This window comes from Cydia amplana, chromosome 13, assembly GCF_948474715.1.
Source record: "Cydia amplana chromosome 13, ilCydAmpl1.1, whole genome shotgun sequence".
NCBI classification, from domain to species: Eukaryota; Metazoa; Arthropoda; class Insecta; order Lepidoptera; family Tortricidae; genus Cydia; species Cydia amplana.
In genome coordinates, this window is record NC_086081.1 from 16425743 (window position 1) to 16448368 (window position 22626).

Here is a 22626-nt window from a genome sequence, read left to right on the forward strand (position 1 = left end):
ATTTTATCAATATCGCCAATTCGACGTGGCACTCGAAATATTCCTTCACGGGTCGGTTACGCTACTGCCTCCGGCTACTCCCCGAATTCCGCGGAATACTGAATCTACATATTGCGATGCCCCAGAGTTTTGTAACGGAGAGTTATTTAGTAAAAAAAAACATAACAAACGCACAAAATTGTCGTGACTTATTTTTCAAGTGTTTTTCAATAAAAGGCCACGTCAAGAATGTTTACCTTTTTACTAATGCTAAAAAAACGAACTGTAAGTCTGGACCACTGGAGGGCTTCAACTAGGGAACAAATCATATTATGTTATGAAATATTTTTTGATTTGTTTTTAAATCTTAAGATTGAAAGTCTCTTTTATTAACTGTCACTGGTTAAGTCAAACAGTCATCTGGATCAGATTCGCGTACCTTTCGTTTGTTTTAATAAGTGTTGGATAGGCAGTTTTATCCAGCAATTTATAAAGTTTATTTTTGGCTGTGAAATTGCTCGTTGGCTGGTTTGGTCAATTAGCAATTTTCTACCTTTATGAAGACAAACACAACTGAAACAGGTCTATCGTTATCGTTATGCAACAGTTTTGTGTAAATTTAAGTGGCTCGGTGATTAGTTACTTATTTTTATGCAGTTTTATCTACCATTGTTTTTGTTCGTTAATAAATATTTTTTATTTATTTATTATAAGCCCACTGCTGGGCAAAGGCCTCCCCCCTCAATCTCCTCTCGACTCGGTCTTGAGCAATCTCCTGCCAATCGTTGAGATATGCGTCCAGGTCGTCCCGCCATCTCCGTCTGGGCCTACCAGATCCTCGCCCATCTTGCAGCACCCATACTGTGGCTATTTTGGCCCACCTCTGTGGGTGCATACGGCAGACATGGCCGGCCCAGTTCCACTTCAGCTTGGCGGTCTTAGCTCCAACATCAGTAATGCGCGTTTTTGAGCGCAGCGTTGAGTTACGGTTTTTTAAGCCCTAAAATCTGTTTTTACAATCACATTTTTTGGTCCTAATCATTTTTTCTCCGTTTATTTTAGTAAATTTGTTTTGCATAGCACTCGTGTACCAATTATGGATCTACTGATGTCTGGTTTATTGAAATCCACTCAATAGTTTAGGCGCTAGAAGAAAAAATATGATTTAATATTTGGTGTCCTCTCAAGGCGGCTGTTTCGAATTTTCTTTAATAAAACAACTGAAAACAGGTAGTGAAGGGCAAGCGGAATCACCCATACGTCGTTTAAAAAAATCCGCCCTGCAGTAGCCTAAGCTACAGGCAGAGATGTACAAAATGGTTTTAAAAAAGCATTTAAATACAAAATGCAAAATACTTTTCAGATTTACTATTTCAAATGCAAAATACCAAATAGTTTTGCGTTTTGTATTTCAAATGCTAAATACAAAATAGGTATTTTCAAAATACTTTTTCAAAATAAAATACCTTTTGACCAAATCTCAGATATTTTTATTTATTTTAGGTACTTATTTATCATGAGAAATAGAGACACAATGCCGAGCCAAACAAAAACGTCTAATAACATGGCACCTTATGCATGACATTTTGGTCATATTTATCAGTAGGTACGCGTATCAATAATGTAAATCATGTAAATGTTTACATTATCTAAATTATCTTGTTGTAGTACAGTACATAGCCGTTCCAGTATTGTATTGTAGGGATAACAACAACACTTCAATATCATAAAAGTAGGTAATCAAATCAAATCAGTAACCACTTCACCAGCACCAGCAAACAATAAATCAGTGAAATCGAATCGTCGGCGTCAGCGGCGTTGCGTTTCATAGCCATAGATCATGTTCGTCGTTTTCGTTTGACATTGACACTAGTCAGACATAATAGCCGGTTTAGACTCTCGCGCGATCCACGAGACGAGCCGCGAGCCGCGCCACGAAACGCGAGTGTAAGCGGTGGGCTCGCGGCTCGTCTCGTGGCTCGCAAGCTCGTCGAGCTAATATAATTTAAACACTAACGGCACGGCATAAGGTTTATAACCGAATGACAAGCCGAACGCGAGTGCGTCGAGGCGAGCCACGAGCCGAGCCGCGAGCCGCAAGTCTAAACGACTATTGAGACCGTGCACGATGGCAGCGCCGCCTAGCGTTCGCAACGTGGTCGGCGCTGTCAAATAGCGAGCGCAACAAAATAAAGATTATTCCTTAAAAATATTTACTATAATGTACTTAACAATGTGCGGAATCTATTCGTATTTAATGTTAAATACACTTGGTTTTTGCTTTAGTGAAAACAGTAAGAATTATCTGTGTATTTTATATTATTCGGTCAATATCCTTCGTTGTTGTTTCGTTACAAATTCAATGAATAAACGCATGTTTCACTATGTTTTGATGACTCACTTAGTGATCTTTTTCCTGGGGATACGTACGATGCTTGCAATTATAAAAACTTTGACCTTTTTCACAGGTTTTAATCAACACATTTTATGTTAAAAATTTATGTTCTCCCGCTTAAGGCACAATGTCTGTTGTGACACTTGTGACAGACGACAGATAACCCTACGTGCCAAAAGTGTGCTTTTGACGGGCTTTAAATAACTAATATTACAATCACTTAATGTTGGTACACTGTATTAGCTATTTTATTAACATACAAGAAAAACTGTGTTGACATAGACTAGATAAAATGTTTAGCCATTACGTTGTTAAGCCTGGAATAGTACTATATGGTATAAAAAGCTAATATCTAGCTCGGCGTTGAAAATATATAAAATTTACTATTACGGTTTCGTCCAGTATTATTGCAGTTTACCACACAATAGCTATCGTGACCAATTTTTATCGTAAGTATGATTATAAAGCTAAAATAACTGAGAAGTATGGGAATTGACAGAAACACTGATACCAATCTTGTCATTATTGGCCACATCAAGCGCTGCGATCGTTTCGGCTTCCCCTACGGGTGCTTTGCACGGAGCGAATAAGGCGCGCACTCTGACTGGCATGGCTAGCAGTAGGCGCCTCTATCGGTCAAATTCGGCAATACAAGCGTCATTCGTTCATTTCATTTTGTTTGACTGGTAATGTTGGCTAAACTTAATCACAAAGTATTTTGCATTTTGAAATGAATGCAAAATGCAAAATACATCTCGAAAAGTATTTCAAATAAAATACAAAATGCTTTTTACTAAAAGGCATTTAAATGCAAAATACAAAATAGGTATTTTGCATTTTGTATTTGCATTTTAAATAGAAGTATTTCAAATAAATCGCAACTCTGGCTACAGGATGTACTGAATATCAGTATTTAACATACCCATAACCCTACTTTCTGTTTAAGTCGCAGTCGAGTAAAATGTTGATTTTGTGTTTTTGAATGTTGAATGTTGAAATGTAGAACGTATACAAATGCATAGAGAGACAAAAGTGGAATTCATTATCCTCCAAGATATCCCCTGAAAGGGTGTAAGCGCTAAATCTGGATTCAGCAATTATTTTCTATAACAAGAAGGATTTTTTCCGCAAAGACATCTAGGACTTTTCTGTGTAGAATTTATTAAGCTTTAATGTTGCCTTACATCATATTGTCATAGAGAACTTAGATTCCGAGAAAAATGCAAATTTCTCCAAGATGGTGCGATTCCTCGAGGTCCCCAAAGGTCAAATAGTGTGGACATGAAAAAGAGACCTTTAATTAACATACATACCAAATTTCAGGACTGTTCTAGAGATTTCGAGGTTAGACCTAATCCTAATCCGATTGTGCAATATCTCACGTCTTAACGCCTTACGAGTATATCAAAAGATAAAAATATTTCAACTGCCGTTATCGAAGTGAATTTGATAACAAATTAAATCTAGCATAAGAGATAGAAAAAAATGTCTACACGTCACGTGTAACACGTGTACTTTCACTTCCCAACAAACCTATCGCAGTAGTTTCATTTCCCAAATGAAACTTTAGCTTTACACTTCGGATCATCTTCCATATTCAGTCAGTCAAATACAGGCCTAGCCTAGTGCTGGACCCCTGGAAATGCTGTATTTTTTAACCCATGCTATGCACCCACAATGTGTACAATAAACTTATTTTAATTTTATTTTTGAAGTGAAAACTTCTTTAGCGGCGCCGTGCACTTTTTGTGATGCGGAAAAAATGTTAAACTCGCGAGAGCGTAAGACGTAAGACGTAAGATGTCATTGAGTTTTCACTTCTGCCGGCACTCCCGGAGTGCAACCCGATGTTTCATTTTTTTTATTATCATTTGGCTGTTTCATACATTTCGGCTGATGCCGGTGATTTCTATGGGGCAGCCAAATTTTTTTTCGCGATGTCGGCATTGGTCTCATAATAAAAGTTGTTCAATAAAGTCACTATGCAGAGTATGGTCAGTGATTGATATTTCACCTTGTCGGGTATCCCTACCAATATTATATTATGTACCTATTGTCTCGTTTTGTAGCGCTGGTGGCCTAGCGGTAAGAGCGCGACTTGCAATCCGGAGGTCGCTTGTTCGAACCCCGGCTCGTACCAATGAGTTTTTCGGAACTTATGTACGAAATATCATTTGATATTAGCAGTCGCTTTTCGATGAAGGAAAACATCGTGAGGAAACCGGACTGATCCCAATACGGGCCTAGTTTACCCTCTGGGTTGGAAGGTCAGATGGCAGTCGCTTTCATAAAAACTAGTGCCCACGCCAATTACTGGGATTAGTTGCCAAGCGGACCCCAGGCTTCCATGAGCCGTAGCAAAATGCCGGGACAACGCGAGGAAGATGATGACCTAATTGTCTCGTTTGTTTGATATACATTTTGAAGGTAAATCGAAAGATAATTTTATTGTGAACTGGGTTGTAGAAAAAAATTACTTAAAAATAACTAAATTAATGAATACCTAGACTACAAATAAACTAATCAAAAATACCTCCGCGAGCTGTTGTAACATTCATCATCATCATACCACACAAACAAAGTCGCGGGCAGAAGCTACTATTAAATATATCAACAAGGAGTCAAATCAGATTATTATTTACCTGTTTCTAGTTGATCTGTCGTATAAACACAGGGTGTTGCCTGTAACATGAGCAAATAATTAAAACATGTTATACTCCTCAAAATACAAAACTTTTGTTAAACAACTTTTAAAAATTATGAATCCTTTAGACTTCTACTCTTTAATCTTTTTCATACAAAATAAATATTGCCTTCAATGTACGCGGACATCAGTGTGTTTGACATTCCCTGTGACAAAAGCAATATTTCGTCTTAGAATAAACTTTAAAGTGTAATAAAAATCAAAAAATAAGTTATTTCCAAAAGTTGCTGAACAAATGTTGGTCAGTTTGAGGAGTAGAGCCTGCAGTTTAATTTATTGCTCCTGTTACAGGAGACACCCTGTATAAGTATCTGTCAAAAGCTATCGGGAGACAAGTTAATGCTACAATGCTACATACACTGATAAGATAAATACCATTACGGATATGATGGTCGTTCTTGTCTACGTGACAGCGTGATAAAACGGTGTCCGTCACTTTCTTTCCCACGGTGTTAAACAGTGACAGTTATTTTATCACGTGGATAAAGATGGATAAAGCTATCCATAATAGGCTGGCATGTCACCCTAAGATTTACATTTATAAATGTCACAACTATCAGTCTCAATTGTACTAACGATCAAACAACCGATTGATAGGTAATATTTATTTCAAGTCCAAAAACACTTTCATTTATATATCCTGACTGACCTGGCGTAGTGGATAGTGACCCTGCCTGTTAAGAGGCGGTCCTGGGTTCGAATCCTGGTAAGGGCATTTATTTGTGTGTTTAACACAGATATTTGTTCCTGAGTCTTGGGTGGGTTTCTATGTATTTATGTATTTGTATATCTATTTATTATATATATCGTTGTCTGAGTACCCACAACACAAGCCTTCTTGACCTTACTGTGGGGCTTAGTCAATATGTCTAAAAATGTCCTATAATATTTATTTATTTATTTAAATATCGACTGTATTACAATAGTGATAAAGTTCAAAATCGGATGGAAAAATGAAATAACTAAAAGCAAACTATAACGCTGTTGCCATCAATTGAAACTGGTTTTGTCACTGACCATTATCATACTATTGAGTTATTTGAGATCAGTCTGTACCATATCGTTGGATGCTGTGTACGTTTTAGTAGATGTACCTACTTGTACTAGCTTTCGCCCGCGACTTCATCTGCGTGGAGTTATTAATTTGGGTAGCTTATTTTTACCCAATCTGCTTTTTATCGATTCCCCATACAAACTTCCACCCCCCTTTCCACCCCCTTAAAATGTGATTTCTGGGATAAAAACTACCCTATGTCCTTCCCTGGGACTCAAACTATCTCCATACCAAATTTCATTAGTTTTTGTAAGAAGTTCAGTGTCAACACTGTGTTGTAGGTGAGTTTTTTAGTTTTTATTCGTAAAAGTTTGATTGAAAACGTAGTTGTGACATTTAAGTATAGATACGTAAGTATAAAATCAATAAATTAACGCTTTAAACTAGTTTCTCATAGCCCTACTTACAAAAAGACGGTGTCGGGTTCAGAGCTCTGTTAGAGCATAACATATTTCTATTATAGGAAAGAGAATGTATGTTTGTTTGTGTTTTAATTGTTCAAAGTATTTTAAAAGTTATTGAGTATCATCACTAGGTACACCTTATAAAACAAAGTCCCCCGCCGCCGCGTCTGTCTGTTTGTGTGTTTGTATGTTCGCGATAAACTCAAAAACTACTGAACGGATTTTCATGCGGTGTTCACCTATCGATAGAGTGATCCTTGAGGAAGATTTTTGTACATTTGTTAACCCGTGCGAAGCCGGGCGGGTCGCTAATTTATCTATGTAAGTATATTAATGTAAGTAAGTATAGAATCGCCTAGTATATACTAATAGGACATAGTACCTATCCATATTACAAGCCTTCAGTTGTTCCATCGGTTCTACCTATAGTATAAAACAAAGTCGCTTCCCGCTGTCTGTCTGTCCCTATGTATGCTTAGATCTTTAAAACTACGCAACGGATTTTGATGCGTTTTTATTAGATAGAGTGATTCAAGAGGAAAGTTTATGTATAATTTGTTAACCCGTTAGAAGAGGCGGGTCGCTAGTCAATAATAAAATTATCTTAGAATTATTCACCATACTTAAGAGGTATTTTAGGTACTTAATTTACTTTTTCTACTCCAGCACTTAAATGTGTCAATTAAATGACTGACAGTGATATCTAAAGCAATGTCATTTGAATGCTTTGTCTATAGGCTCATAAGATGACTGCTAGCAGTCATCTTATGAGTATAATACAACTGCTTTATTTTTTTTAAAGATACAAGTTCCGATCATCTTGATTGAAAGAGGTATGTTTTCATTTACAATAATAACTCTTTTTTTTTTAAATAATAACTCTTTTTTTTTTAAATAATAACTCAATTTTTTTTAAATAATAACTCTTTTTTTTTTAATAATAACTCTTTTTTTTTAATAATAACTCTTTTTTTTAATAATAACTTTGCTGCAGCTGTCATAGAAAAAGTAATGTATGCAACAGCTCATAATTGGTTCTTAAAATTCTCGGGTCTTTTTTTACAAAACTCGACTACGTCTCGTTTTGTAACTTCGACCCTTGAATTTTAAGAACCCTTATTATATCACTGTTGCATAAACTACTATTAAATAGTTTTGCATTGCTAATATCGCTTGCGTGCAGTGTTGTTATCAAGTTATGATCTAAACAGTTGTAGTTACAAACATGTACCTACTTAACTGACAAAAATAATGATGTTACATACTTTGATATCAAAATTAATGCCAAAAACATGATGTTTATCATATTTATCTGCTTTTGTTAATTATTGCTTTATCTAGGTACTTAATCATCATCATTAATCATACATAATTAAATATTGGTGAATTGAACAAAATCTCAACCCGAATCTGCAATTCAATAATATTTAGAATCATAAATTTAGAGATGTGGCCGTACACTGGGAAGTACTTATAGCAGACACTATGTCCAAGACCTGTCCGCCAGTGAAACTAAATTAGTTATGCGGAACTAAACAAAGTTTATATTTTCAAGTAACCATAGTACAAAGCGCGTCTATGAACGTCAAATAAAGTTACGCACTTCTGGAGATGATTTAAATCCCTCCTCAATGGGATACCTGTTTACCTGTATATATTCTGTATTAAAAATATCTTTTTTTTTTTCAGAGGCCTTCGCCATGGCATCAGCACTATCCAGAACCGTCAGAAGGCTGCCATTGCGGCAGAACCTATCACTTTTGTTCAGGAACCAGTCCGTATGGACGCCTGACAACATCGTCCACTCCCCGTACAAGGATATCCAAATCCCCAACCGGACTGTTGTGGAACATGTTTGGGAGAATCTGGAAAGGTGGCCTGATAAAGTCGCAACGGTAGGAATTTACAATAGGCTACATGACTAATTTTCATTTATGGTATCAATCGATCGGGTTTGTTTTTAGGATCAAATGTCTATATGGGACCCATTGCATTAAATTAACACAAAAGTCAGAAATTGTAGTCAAAGGCGGACAGTCGCACTTCACTCGTCGCCCTATACAAAACGGCAAGGGAACGTGACGTCAAGGTCTCTGGGAGCCCATCTTGTAGTATGGACAAAACAAGAAAATTGCGTTTTTGGCGGTGAAATATTGCGTTTATGTATATAGTTGCCATACAATATTTTTTTGGATGGAATGTAAGGAATCGAATGGTACCCTTACTTTTATCGTTTTTGGAAGTTAAAAAAAAACTTAAATTTTGAAATTTTCAGGTCCTGTATTTTTGTAATTTTTCAATATTTTATTTTAATATCCACATTATTGTGATAAATTGCTCGTTTGCTATCTATTTTACTAGATTTTGTTGTAAAATTCAACATGTGTCATCATCCCTATTTGACAGGGCTTGAAAATAGATAAAATGCTATGAGTCGGTTACACCAAACCAAGTTTCATGTTGATGCATACAGAGTTTTCAATTTTTTTCTGTATGGGGTAACAAAAGCGAAAAAGTTTGCACTGCACATTTGAAATTTCTTTGTTACTGCACTGCTCCTATGACGTCACAAGAATGGAGGCTGCCTTTTTTGCAACTATCGTTTAAATTTTAAACAATTTATCTATACAAGCGAAATATCGTAAAAAAAATATTTTAGAAAAATAATGACGAAACTATACGAAAGTACATAACTGTATTAAAACAATGTAGAATAACCTAAGATTTAAGGACAACAAAATCCGCTCTGCTCGTATAAGCTATACTTAACCTTGCTTCAAATATTAATAATAATCAGTCGCCTTTAGCAGGTGATATATTTAAAACGTGAAAGTTTAAATCTAACTAGTTTGCCCTTTTGCTATTTGTTATCTATTAAAATAAAATAAAAAAGCCTTTTATTTCTTGCAAGTAGTTACAATGTCGTTATATCTAGATTTGAATTTAAAATTTAAAAGGAATATACATTATTATTATAGTTAAAAAATATTCGTAATTAATGTCATTATTATCACTAAATTAAAATTAAAATTGCATTAAAATACCACTAAGCAAGAACCCCTTCTCGGGTAAAGGCCTCCTCCAGAGAGTGCCAGTTAGCTCTGTCCTCTGCTGTTAGAGTCCACTTTGGGCCGGCAATTTTTGAAATGTCATCCGACCATCGCATGTAAGGTCTTCCATCTTTGCGTTTGCCTATTGGTCCGGGCCACATAGTTATTCGGTTTGTCCACCTTTGGTCGGCCATCCTTGCGACGTGACCGGCCCACTTCCATTTCAACTTTCTTGCATAATCTAGTGCGTCTATCACATTTGTTTTTTCCCTAATAATTGTATGTCTAATTTTTTGTATCTTTTTTATGTTTGTAATACTGCTTCTCTGACACGTTTTTATTTTGTTCTTTACCTTCTTCGAGAATTTCCAAGTTCGTGCGCCATATGTAAGTGATGGAAGCAGACACGAATCCATAATCTTCCTTTTAAAATTAATCGGTAAATATTTACTCTTGAGTACCTCTTTATGACTCCAAAATTTATTCCACGTAATCTTTATCCTTCTCTCTACTTCGATTTCATTACTGATTCTGTCGAAAGAGATTTGTTTGCCGAGGTATATGAATTCCTTTACGTATTCTATTTCGATACCTTCGATAATAAGTGGAATTTTATTGCTGTTTGTCATGATTTTTGTCTTACTAATATTGATTTCAAGTCCCGTCTCTCTGCTAGCGGTCTGTAAAGTACGTATCATGCAATCAATTTCCGAGAACCGTTCAGAAATGAGCAGAATGTCATCAGCAAATCTAAGGTGGTGAATCTAAGTCTTAAGTGTTATCTATTATCTGGGGTTAATTAGCTGCACCAACCGCATTTAGTTAATGATGTAATAAGCGAATAAGTTTTCTGGCTTTCTTTGTCCGAGTGTCTTACTAGGTGATAAGTTATACTGATAACCCCTTGTCAATGTTGGAATAAATAAATAAATAAATGTGTTTATGTAATGTTTCTTCATTCAACAGATTTGTGGGTTAACAAATCGTTCATACACCTACCATCAACTTTACAAATACTCCCGAAACTTTGCGTCGCAACTTCGCACCAAACTGGAAGTAAGAGATGGTGACGTAATTTGTACTATGATGCCAAATTCTCCGGAGTATGTGATAGCTATAGTAGGAATATTGACAGCAGGTGCTGAGTTGACAACTGTCAACCCTATATATACACCTCGTAAGTATTTATTTATTTTAGATTTAAAAACAAAATATCTACTCATATTGACTACAGTGGAATCCGTTTATTATGACTCCGCCTATACTGACCAACCGTTTACTATGACGTAATTACTGTGCGAAGTTTGGTTTTCATATACAATTCTTAGTGACAAAGTCGGATAAGATGACTTCGCTTATAGTGACAAACCTATAAATCCTATTTTCATGAAATTATGTCCGGTTATACTGACACGTTCGCTGGTTTTCGTGGCCGTCCCCACGTCTTTCCCCGCGAGGACGTATAGTGCGTGCGTGGCATGTAAGTTGTTTTAGGTTTGATTCTCAGTGACAAGTTGATAATAATTGGTCAGGTTATTAAAACTCATTTCTTACAAAGGAATTCGAGATAAATTCGGAAAAATTACCAAGAATAAGAAGTTAATCCACTATGCTTTATATGACATCCGCTTAGTATGACGTGTTTGTCACTTCCCTTCGATGTCATTATAAGCGGATTCTACTGTACATGTGATAGAAATAAGTTATACTGTTAATCCTCTCGATAATAAAAAAAATAGATAAAAAAGATAATGAAAATCTAATTTTTAAATTAAGATATGTAAGTTTAAATAGTTTGTCCTAAAATAATAATGATATTCTATGTAAGTAATGTTTTCATTTATTAAATAATAATGTGTGTTGTTGTAGTAATAATGTGTTGACATGTAAAATACTTATATTTTATCAATAAAAGTTTGATTGATTGTAAGTATGCCTAAATAAATCATTTTTTTATAAACATAAAAAAATAATTTTGTATGAACGAAGCTACTTTGTGCTTTACGTTTACATATAATAGCATATATTTTACAATGATAACCTTTTGTAATATCTCAATTATTATAAGGATATGATACAAAAATAATACAATTTATTAAGAGCCCGTTAACGATTTTAGAGCCAAACTTTAAAATTGATAGATTTAGTCGTTGAAATTGTACACCTTTTGTTACGTAATATCTAAATAACAAATATTGGTTTCTATTAGCACGTCTTCTCATCTTGCCTTTTAATAATGAGGTCCCATGCGTGCGTCACTGGCAATATATGACGAGAAGGGCAGTATTTAAAAAATCATCAAAAAATTATAGTGGTCAATTATACAAAACAACAACAATTATAAGAACAGTTTCAGGACATGTTGTAGATTATTTAAGTATCAAAATTACGTTGAAATTAAGTCGATTTTCACGAAAAATTTTCATTTGTTTTGAAGTAATTTCTGGTGAAAATTGATTTCGTCTAACTTTCATTTACTCTTGTTCAATATCATAATTATAACAACAATGTAGTCTATTAAAGGTGGAGTACAGGATACCGTGTAATACAAAATTACCTTTTTTAGCAGTCCAAACTTTACGAAATATACAAATAAGATCGACAAAATCAGTGCTTTACGCGCGTTTACCTAAACGTTACTAATTTAGTGAGTCTGTTTTCAAAAAAAATATCTGTAAAAGTGCTTATAAGAAGACGTGCTAATAAGTACTTGTTATTTCTATTAAGTAACAAAAGGTGTACAATTTCATCGAATAAATCTATCAATTTTACATTTTTGACACTAAAATGGATACCGGCCACTTAAATTAAGTTATAATAACTGGTCAAATAAATAGACAAGGCTACACATAAGTTAGAGGTTTGTCAACCAGCAGTCTTATTACGACGATTTAAAAGGTATCTCTTGCAGACAATAACATAGAAATATAACTGAAGTCTACTTATTGTTTGTTTTCAGATGAAGTACAAAGGCAACTTCTACTCTCCAAACCTAAAATCATAATTGGTAACATAGACACTGTTAATGTCATCAGAGAGTCGTTAAAATTAGCCAAAATGAACATACCAGTTATATGTATAGCAGAAAATGATAGCTTCGTTCCTAATACTATTTCATTTAAAGAGTTGACTACAGATGTCGATCATAGTGTTCTTAATGATGTGAAGAAGACTGCTGATGATGTGGCCATACTGCCATATTCTAGTGGTACAACAGGTCTACCTAAAGGTGTTGAATTGACACAAAGGAATATAGTTACGAATTGTGTACAGGCTGATGTTAAAGGAGTTAAACAATATCGTGATACTACAGGTGTGAAGACAATATTGATTTCGTTTGGACGAAACATGTAAAAATAAATATTTAGATTTTTATCGCACATTCTAAAAAAACTTTGTTGGAAGAAAATATATTATAACACTTATTAACAACTTTGGGAACAAATCAAATTATTTTATTAAATATTTTGATTTGTGTTTTTTAAGTAGTCACACTCAGCTTCCTCGCATTGTCCCGGCATTTTGCAACGGCTCATGGGAGCCTGGGGTCCGCTTGGCAACTAATCCCAGTAATTGGCGTGGGCACTAGTTTTTACGAAAGCGACTGCCATCTGACTATCCAACCCAGAGGGTAAACTAGGCCCGTATTGGGATTAGTCCGGTTTCCTCACGATGTTTTCCTTCATCGAAAAGCGACGTAAATATCAAATGATATTTCGTACATAAGTTCCGAAAAACTCATTGGTACGAGCCGGGGTTCGAACCCGCGACCTCTGGATTGCAAGTCGCACGCTCTTACCGCTAGGCTACCAGCGCTTCAAAGGTAAGCGCAGCGCTTTTTAAGTAGTCACACTACTATACATAAATTATAAACTTAAATAGATGTCATATATTAAAGAAAAAGTGACGATGCCCTCCAGTGGTGAAGGCCGGATCCGAACCGGCTCTTTAGCAATCCGGGCTAACGCCTTGAACCCCTACGCCACCCCGCCACGGTGGAATCCGTCTCAATTTCTCGACCAAAATCCAACCAACCAACCAACTTTAACCAACCAACCACCAACTCTAAGGGCAAGCAATATATATATCTTTAATATATGACATCTATTTCAGTTTATAACACTTATTAACTTTATCATAAATGAATCCAACTGATATTAAATTTTCAGCTTCCTACCAAGACTCTATAATAGCCGTGCTACCGTTCTACCATATCTACGGCTTAGGAATAATAACACTTCACAAATTATCTATAGGAGCCAAAATAGTTACTTTGCCCAAATTCCAGCCTAATACATTTCTATCAACTTTGAAGGACCACAAAATTAGCCTGCTGTACATAGTTCCTCCTATTGGTAAGAACGAAATATTCATACATTAAACGTTCTTAACGTAGATATTTCAGTAATATTAATTTCAAATTTATTTCAATAACTTTGTTTTTTTTTTTTTCAGTGTTATTTTTGGGGTCACATCCAGAATCTAAAAAAGAACACCTAGCTTATGTAGAAAGAACAGCTTGTGGAGCTGCGCCTTTACCAAAACTAGATCTAGATAGATTCATGGAAAAGTGCAAGGTAACTATATTTTTATAACAGGTTTAAATATACTAAATAAAATTACTTTTTTAACACAATGTATTTACATTATCATTAGAATCATGTACATTAAACAGGTTTAGTATTTAATGAAGTTTTTGTGATTTCAGCCTGATGTCAACTTTATCCATTTGTATGGTTTAACTGAGACATCGCCGCTGGTATCAACAACTGCTCCAGGTTCAACTAATTATATGACAGCGGGTTTCGCGCTCCCTAACACCGAATTAAAGATAGTTGATTCAGAAATGAGGAATCTTGGACCAAATGAGGTTTGATTTTAACATTATAAAGCCGTACAGTTTAAACAGTTTTAAAATTGAATACGAGTAGAGACCGAGAAACTCAGGCGCATAGCTTTTCAAAGATATCATACACCAGAGAATTTGGGAATAATGGGAAGGGTATCGCATGGCCGGATGGTCTAAGTGGTGAGGACGTTAGCCACGTAAGCTGGAGACGCTAATACATTTTAAAAGAGAGTTTATAAATTATGTATATGTCGCAGGCAAACTGTAAGAATCCGCTGTTTACAAACGGCGTCGTTAGTTTACAAACGGTTTCACGTTTGTGTGAGTTAATTACTGATGTCAATAATAGTTGTAGTAGTACAACATGAAACCTTAATACACATATCAGGCACTTAATTGTAAAACAAGGAGGTAAAAAGGTAATACAATAAATAATAATTAAACAGGTTGGAGAGCTCTTGATCCGAGGGCCTCAAATAATGAAAGGATACAGAGACAATCCAGAAGCCACAAGGAACGTTATAGATGAACAAGGATGGTTTAGAAGCGGAGACTTGGCTTATATAGACGAATATGGCGCTGTCACTATATCTGATAGACTTAAAGAACTTATTAAGGTAAGTTTAATAAGTTTTAGTATGAAACTTGTCTAGTAGGTAGATTAATTTTTAAAACTTAATGGTCTAATTTGGTGCAAATTTTACGTATACAGTTTATGTCGCGGGTAAGTGAATTCATCTGTTATGACCTTTATTGACTTAGAAATAAAGTCCAAAACCTGCCATGCAAACTGCCACGGATGCAGCTGACCACCGGGGAATATTGATTTATTTAGTTGTGAATAAATACAGTAAAATAACTTTGGATATTTTTATATATTCATGGAGAGGAATGCAAAAAAAAAGTTGAAACACTTATTTTAAATTTACTTTAGGTGCTTTAATCCAATAACTAAAACTTTATTTGTATGTATTCGTCTTAATTCTGTCCATGAGTAGTAGGTAGGGTAGGTAGGTATATATATCGTATTTTCTACGCAACCGAAATGAAAAGCATTTAACTAGGGCATAAATGCCGATTTTATCCTCATCCTATAATAAATTGCATTGGATTTAATGGATTAAGTATTTTAGTTATGTTGCAGATAGCTATAGGTATCAGATAAGCGATTATCCGCAAAGATAATTTGAATCCATACATTTTTTTTTACGTTGAACACTAATATCCATTACATAACTAAATTTTTATGTAGGTACTGGATAATTAAGTAGGTATACTAATAAAAAAGAATTATCAAATATTCTTTACACAAATGCTAATTCTTAAGGAGAATGTAAAGAGCCTCACGACAGAGCGGCCCGGGTCCGGGCCGAGGCACCTGACACTTCGTTTTCTATAGAAAGAGTATCACGTGATTACTGGTCACCTGTCATAGAAAATGAAGTTAGTGTCGGTTGCTTCTGCCCGTTCTTGCGTGAGTCATTCTTAACCTTCAACACTTATTTTATCGCATACATTTGGTTGTGTGCTGCAATAAATAATAATTATTTTTAATCCCTATGATATACCAAACATTGACATGCAAAAGTAGATTTACGTGACTCGTAATAAAACGAAGAAAAAGTGTAAAGATAATTATACACATATTCCAGGTAAAGGGGCTCCAAGTAGCACCAGCGGAACTAGAAAGTGTTTTAAAAGAACACCCATCAGTATTAGATGCTGGAGTTGTAGGAATACCCGATGAAAGATCAGGAGAAGTACCAAAGGCCTTCATAGTTTTAAAAGATGGACATAAAGGAGACGAAGAAGATATCAAGAGTTTCGTAGCAACACGAGTAGCAACATTCAAAAGATTAAAAGGTGTAGTTTTCTTGGAGAGTCTTCCAAAAAATCCTTCTGGGAAGTTGCTGAGAAGGATGCTGAGGGAAAAATATACGTGAGAGTGGGATATTATAAATTGTTTATAAGAAAAAGACATTTTGTCTTAATAGTACTAAATATGTGCACTAGTAAGTAATATTGTGTATGTGTAAGTATAAGTAGTAACAAACATAATGTAGAAAAATTTATATTTTGATAATAAAATCAATTTATTGGGAAATTAATTTCTATTCAAATACAATTTTGACAATATTTTTGTATAAATTCTGCACTGAAATATGTTGTAAATATCTATTAAGACATTTTTTTACCTATTTAAACTGTTATACATAGGTACCTATGAAGTAATCATTTCAACATTTCGCCACTTTTCCTTATATTTCCTTATAACCTCAATTTGGAAAGCCAAATCTCCGCACGCAGAATTGAATTCGCTGCCAATATTGCCAGATCAAGCGGATCGTTCACTGGCACGACAACGGGGACATATTTTCCGCTTCCTAAATAATCGAATGAGCTAAAAAAGAACCGTCCATAGCGTTACACTGCCATTCTATAAGGTGAGGGACACAGTGTTGCTCCCTGTGACAATCCCGGTTTTCTTAAACATTATAGAAGTTATTTTAAAAACATCATTAATGCGAATAAGTGTTTTAAGTATTTTTTGAACTACACTGCCTTTCGATGACATTAAGAGTATCAAGTCTTACATTAAACATTATTTTCCATCCCTTTCCCGGTCCTTTTTTTCCTTCCCAAGAAATGTGATTTCATGCAGCGTTTTTGAGTCATCTTAAGGGAAATTTAAAAAACGCAAAAATCCCTTTTTTGTTTTATAACGTTATGTCTGTCTATCACGATTCAATTCCCTCACTCAAAAAATAACTCGTTCCCAATACAATTTTTTTAACCTCTTTCATCCTTTTAAGAGTTAATTTCGGAATCAAAACGATCTTATGCCTTCTTTTGGGAGTCAAACTATCTCCATACCAAATTTCGTCTTAATCGGTTCAGTGGTTTAAGCGTTAAGAGTTATCAGAAAGACCGACAGATATAATTACTTTCGCATTTATAATATGTATTAGGTTGGAGTAGGATGTCTTTAATCAAATGTTGTAACCTATTAGACATAAACCGCACTGCGTCTTTCCTAACCGTACGTTCCTATTTCAAGAGGTACTGCTTTCAAGTAATTTTCCACTTGATCAGACGCCGTTTTTTTCCTCTCCTGTTTCCCCATCGCAAGTCAAGTGTGAGGTTATTGGACTGCTAAGAATTCTAATAAAAGTTAGATACAGAGAGTTAGTAGCTCTAAGTGGCTCTTTACCTTTACGAGATTGGCGCTGTTCGCGGAGGTTTAAACTTTAAAGTGTATTTGGTTCATTTACTATGTGATTCTTTGGGAACATCAGGAACTTGTTTTCCAGATCTTTTAAATTGCTTGCCGTACAGTTTCTTGATGATAGTTAATGCACCAAGTATATGGTGATATGAATTTTATACGACTATAGATGTAACTGCCCTGACATAAAATTAACGAGGAAGAGCTCGCTCGGGGCCCCAATTTATGAAGAATCAATACCAGACTACATTCACACCCAAATTACTTTGCTATCTTTGAGCAAATGCATTTTTGTCATGAGTCATGAGTCTTTGAAGTATAAGAGAGCTGTTAACGAGCTGGTATGGTGAAAAACTATTTTACACAAGAAATCTAATAAATAGAATCAAGCTCAGCCAATCTCAAGTATCTTTATCATTTTTATTTATAATGAAGTTGCGTCCGAATTCCGATCTATTCCCCGTTTCAATTTCAACCCTTCCTAAATTTCGTTAGTTGACTTCCTGAAATTGGACGTAGTTTAGCGTAAAAGATCCATCCTCTAAAATTTGTCATTTAAATGAACGACTTTTCCGTTTGACAGAAAGTTCAAATTTGACTAACAGATTTTTGTGGATTGGATCTTTTACCCTAAACTACGTCCAATTGTTGCCATAGATATTTATTTTAAAGCAAAAGGATATCATATTAAAAGGCAAGCAGAGTATTTAAATGAACAGAGTGTAATTAAAGGTGTTTTTTTTTAATTAGTTGGGGATCCATCGTGCTTTCGTGCTACCAATTGTATCAACAGATCATCACTAAGACAAACTCCCCCGCCTTGTCTGTCTATGTGTATGTATATTCGCGATAAACTCGAAAACTACCGAACGGATTTTCATGCGGTTTTCATCTATAAACGACTCTCCATACAAAGACCAACAATTTTTAGCGTCAAAAACTTGTTGCACGATGCACCGACAATCCAGAATTGTGGGTCCGACTCCAATTTTGTAATGTATCTACTGGTCTGATCTCAGAGTTAGTTTATTTTTTTGCCATTATCTAGTACAAAAAACACTAACAAAAACCTAACATCTTGTCTATTGAGTTTTTTGTTTTAAATTGAACATGTACCAACCGATGTCTAGCAGGTAGCAAACGTGAACTGTTTTTTCTAAAAATATGAACACATGCAATAAGACAATAATCACCAAAGAATTATCGTATACCAAAAAAAATTGTGAGAGTATAAATCATTCATAATTCCAACGTGAAATTGGAGTACTCCATGAAACAGCGTGAATTCTTAAAAATACACACCAGTAAAGCTAAAATTTCTTGGAACTTAAAACCGTTTCATTGCAGCAGAATAGTTTTTGGCTTCCAACTTTTTCATTACTCCCCGTGGGCCGAAATGCTGAGCAGGATGTCCGCAACTAGTGGGGAATCTAGGGCTTTATTGCGACTGTGAAAAACCTTTTTAACTCTAATGACTGCATTTTAATGTTGGTGAGAGGGAACAAAGGGACTAATTAAACATTTGGTGAACTGGAATGTATTACGATTTTGGGATCTATTTACGAGTAGATAGGTTTTTTGTACAAGCATAGAGAAAAAAATACATAGATTGCTCACTCCATACATCAGTTTTAGTACCAAAAAGACTATTAGCATCTAGCATCGAGTAGCGGAACTATCAGTACTGCTATTTGACAATAGATGTAGCACCGACCGGAAAGTCTTATGCTGTTGAGATAAGACTTTCCGGTCGGTGCTACATCTATTATCAAGTAGCAGTACTGATAGTTCCGCTACTCGATGCTAGATGTAGACACTGAAATTAATAGTCTGAACTGATGTATGGAGTGAGCACTCTTGTCTTACTATATTTCTCTATGGTACAAGGTAGCTTTAGGAATTTAATAAAATATATTTAAAAAAGCTTAATTAGATAACTGACGTGTATATCTATCACTAAGTAGTCTAAAACAAAGTCGCTTCCCGCTGTCTGTATGTATGCTTAGATCTTTAAAACTACGCAACAAATTTTGATGCGGTTTTTTTTTAATAGATAGAGTGATTCAAGAGGAAGGTTTATGTATTTGTTAACCCGTGCAAAGCCGGGGCGGGTCGCTAGTTAATAATATAGCTGCTTGCCAGTGTATTTTATTGCTGACTTTATGACTCCGATGAACAATATTTACTACTTTATGACAAAACTATTTCATGAAACCTAATGACAGAAATTAAAATGACAAAACAAACACAAACATAAAGTGACAAATGTACAAAGTTTTCAAAAAAAGTTTAATGGCAACCATACAGATCTGCTCGCGCCTAGTGAAGACGCAGCCCTATGGGCCAAGACATTGGATATAGCTCTTAATTTTTTATTTTTTATATTATAAGCGACCTAAATCTTGCCATACGATTAAATAAATAAAAAAATGTTTTCATGTTTAAAGAAAAGTTTTTTGTGCAAAAAAATATAATAGGATGAGCCAAGAAAAACTAGCCATTGGAACGCCCCGCATCCGAGGCTGCATCCTGTTTTTTCTTGACTAATATTACAAAAGTACGAACAAAAAAGTTGAAACCGAGTTGTTGAAACGTAATATTTTATTTTTAAAGCCAAGCCGCGAATCGACTCGTAAGTATTTTTAAAATACTGTTGAAATGGCTCTCTTAATGGACGAACATGACATGGTTAAAAGATTGGTAGGTAGCATGTGAAATATTTCCAGGGTATTTCTTCCATGTGTTTTGGAATTTAAACGGAATAAAAATGAAATCAGTTTTAAACATTACTTTCTATAGCAAGATGTTGTATAATAATAGCAACAAAATAGGGCTAAGCAGACACAGATAATATGCAAATATCTCTTTCTAGATCCACATACATTTGTAAAATTTATGCTTAACGAGTTCTTATGCAAGACCATATTCACAACGATTTCTTGAAACGAAATATTTATTGCAAATATAAGATTTAAAACGTAACAGAAAAACCCGTCACTACTTACTCAAGACTAAATCTCAACCCAATAAGTTCAAAAGCACTTTGATAATGGAACTCATAAAATCTTTAAAAGGTTTGAAGACAAGAAATTTAAGAGTTCTTTGATTGGTTGTTAAGTACCGAATTAATTACTAGGCATGAATGACTTGGTTTTTCAGTTTCAATTTCTTCGAAAGGAACATTTTTAATATTATTATTTTTAATGAATTGCTTTTGCTTAATTTAATTTTTTGGGCGATTTCACTTTGCGTTATTCTTTGCCGTATTTTATTTTCCGTTTACACGCTAATTTATTCTGACTGGAATACTGTTTTGTTTTTATTTATTGGTGTTTAGTGAATAGAAAAGGGAATTTGTTTACATGGCGTAGATTGTTACCAACTCTAAGATATCCACTTATCCAATAATAGTTGTGTACTTGTATCGCGTACTCAAAAAAATTATGCATTCAAATAAATTCACAAAAGTGATTATCAACTCATAAGCCGAAAGAAGCCGTTCCCAAGGATCTAGCAATGCTTTCGACAATTTTATAGTACTAGGTTTTATTTTACACCTAAAATTATCACCTAAACCTAAAGTACTAAATATTATTCTTGTCCCAGACGAATTTCAGTTAGCTATTCGATCTGTTTCCGATATGAAACTGATCTGTCACTTCTATCATTAGATCAGTATCATATGGAAACAAATCGAATACGCCTACATGTCCAAATGAAGAGATGATTTGTGTCATAGTTTTGTGTCAGTATCAGAAACCTAATAATGCTTCTTTCAAGTTAAAGTCTCCATTCAACTGTCCTTAAATTTACCACAAAGTTAACCCTCTAGTGCGTCATAAAAATTATTTGTTTATATTTGAACTTTAACACATGTCAAGAGAGTTCAATGTTATAACTGCCATATATGGCTTCTTATGAACTAGAGGGTTCATTCGGGAAATAGTGTCATCCATAACGAGACATTCGGCGTAAATCCACATCTTCCGAGGTGTGAACTTTTCCTGTTTGCCTTCTCTCCTTAGGGACTTTTCCACTGAAACTTATCGAGTTTAACTTATTTGATAACGCAACCCCAAGAGTATTTCTGAACAGTATGAAAATGTTTTTACTTTATGGAATTTGATTTGTTTTGCGACGTATTCGTTAGGTGTTGTTTTTTCGATTTACTTTGTTTATTTCGGGTTTAGTTTTAGGTTAGCATGAGAAAAAAGGTGAACAAACTTGATGTGTCTGTTTTATTGAAAAACGCTGTTTAGAAATTAATACCTACTTACTTAATTACTTAAAAAAACAAAATAATTTTAATGTATATACCTATGAATAAAATTTACAATTGTTATATAACTATTTAACGTGACATATTTTTCTAGTGATTTTCAATAAAAATACAAAACGGGTTCACAAAGTTTTTTTATTATTACAGAGTTTCGAGAATTCGTCCTTAATTATTCTTAAAGCTTCTTATATTTACATTGTAATCTTAACCTAACATACATTAAATACCTACTAGGAAGTAAAAATTTAAATATTCTAACAAGGAGGCCGATTCTGCTTTATCGATCTGGTTTCAATATAATAATACCTCCTAGCCGAGTTGGTAGTGACCCTGCCTACGGAACACGGAACAGGAGGTCCCGGGATCAAATCCTGTCTTGTTCCTGAGTTATGAATGTTATCTATGTAGTTAAGCATTTATCTATCTTCTTCTTCCTTATTCTTCTTCGTTATCCCGGCATTTTGCGACGGCTCATGGGAGCCTGGGGTCCGCTTGACAACTAATCCCAAGAATTGACGTAGGCACTAGTTTTTACGAAAGCTAGTCCCATCTGACCTTCCAACGAGAGGAAAAACTAAGTAATACTACTGCGTAGTTGCCATCGGAATGTGATCTTTTTAAAAGATAATAATAAGTCGAAAATTGATCACACCACGGTTTAACCCTTAAATACATGATTTTTTCGT

The 22626-nt window shown here is 34.8% G+C and overlaps 1 protein-coding gene and 1 long non-coding RNA gene across 5 annotated transcripts in view; one reads left to right on the forward strand and one right to left on the reverse strand.

Moving 5' to 3' along the window:
* The window catches only part of LOC134653613 (uncharacterized), a 381090-nt gene that overhangs the window by 127437 nt on the left and 231027 nt on the right, over positions 1-22626 (reverse strand). The window contains exon 1 of one of the 4 annotated variants that reach the window (XR_010097265.1): positions 11749-11909. The exons of 1 other annotated variant lie outside the window; for it this stretch is intronic. This is a non-coding gene — a long non-coding RNA (uncharacterized LOC134653613). Of the gene's footprint in view, positions 1-3867; positions 3879-4512; positions 4554-11748; positions 11910-22626 lie in introns of those variants that run through there. 2 more of the 4 variants (XR_010097267.1, XR_010097266.1) reach the window with 2 other exon arrangements.
* LOC134653553 (uncharacterized) lies at positions 8224-16382 on the forward strand. Its single transcript, XM_063508933.1, has 8 exons — positions 8224-8431; positions 10553-10763; positions 12546-12899; positions 13756-13941; positions 14042-14163; positions 14295-14456; positions 14882-15052; positions 16088-16382. Exons 1-8 carry the CDS (start codon positions 8237-8239, stop codon positions 16376-16378), a joined length of 1692 nt encoding a protein of 563 aa, XP_063365003.1. The 5' UTR covers positions 8224-8236; the 3' UTR covers positions 16379-16382.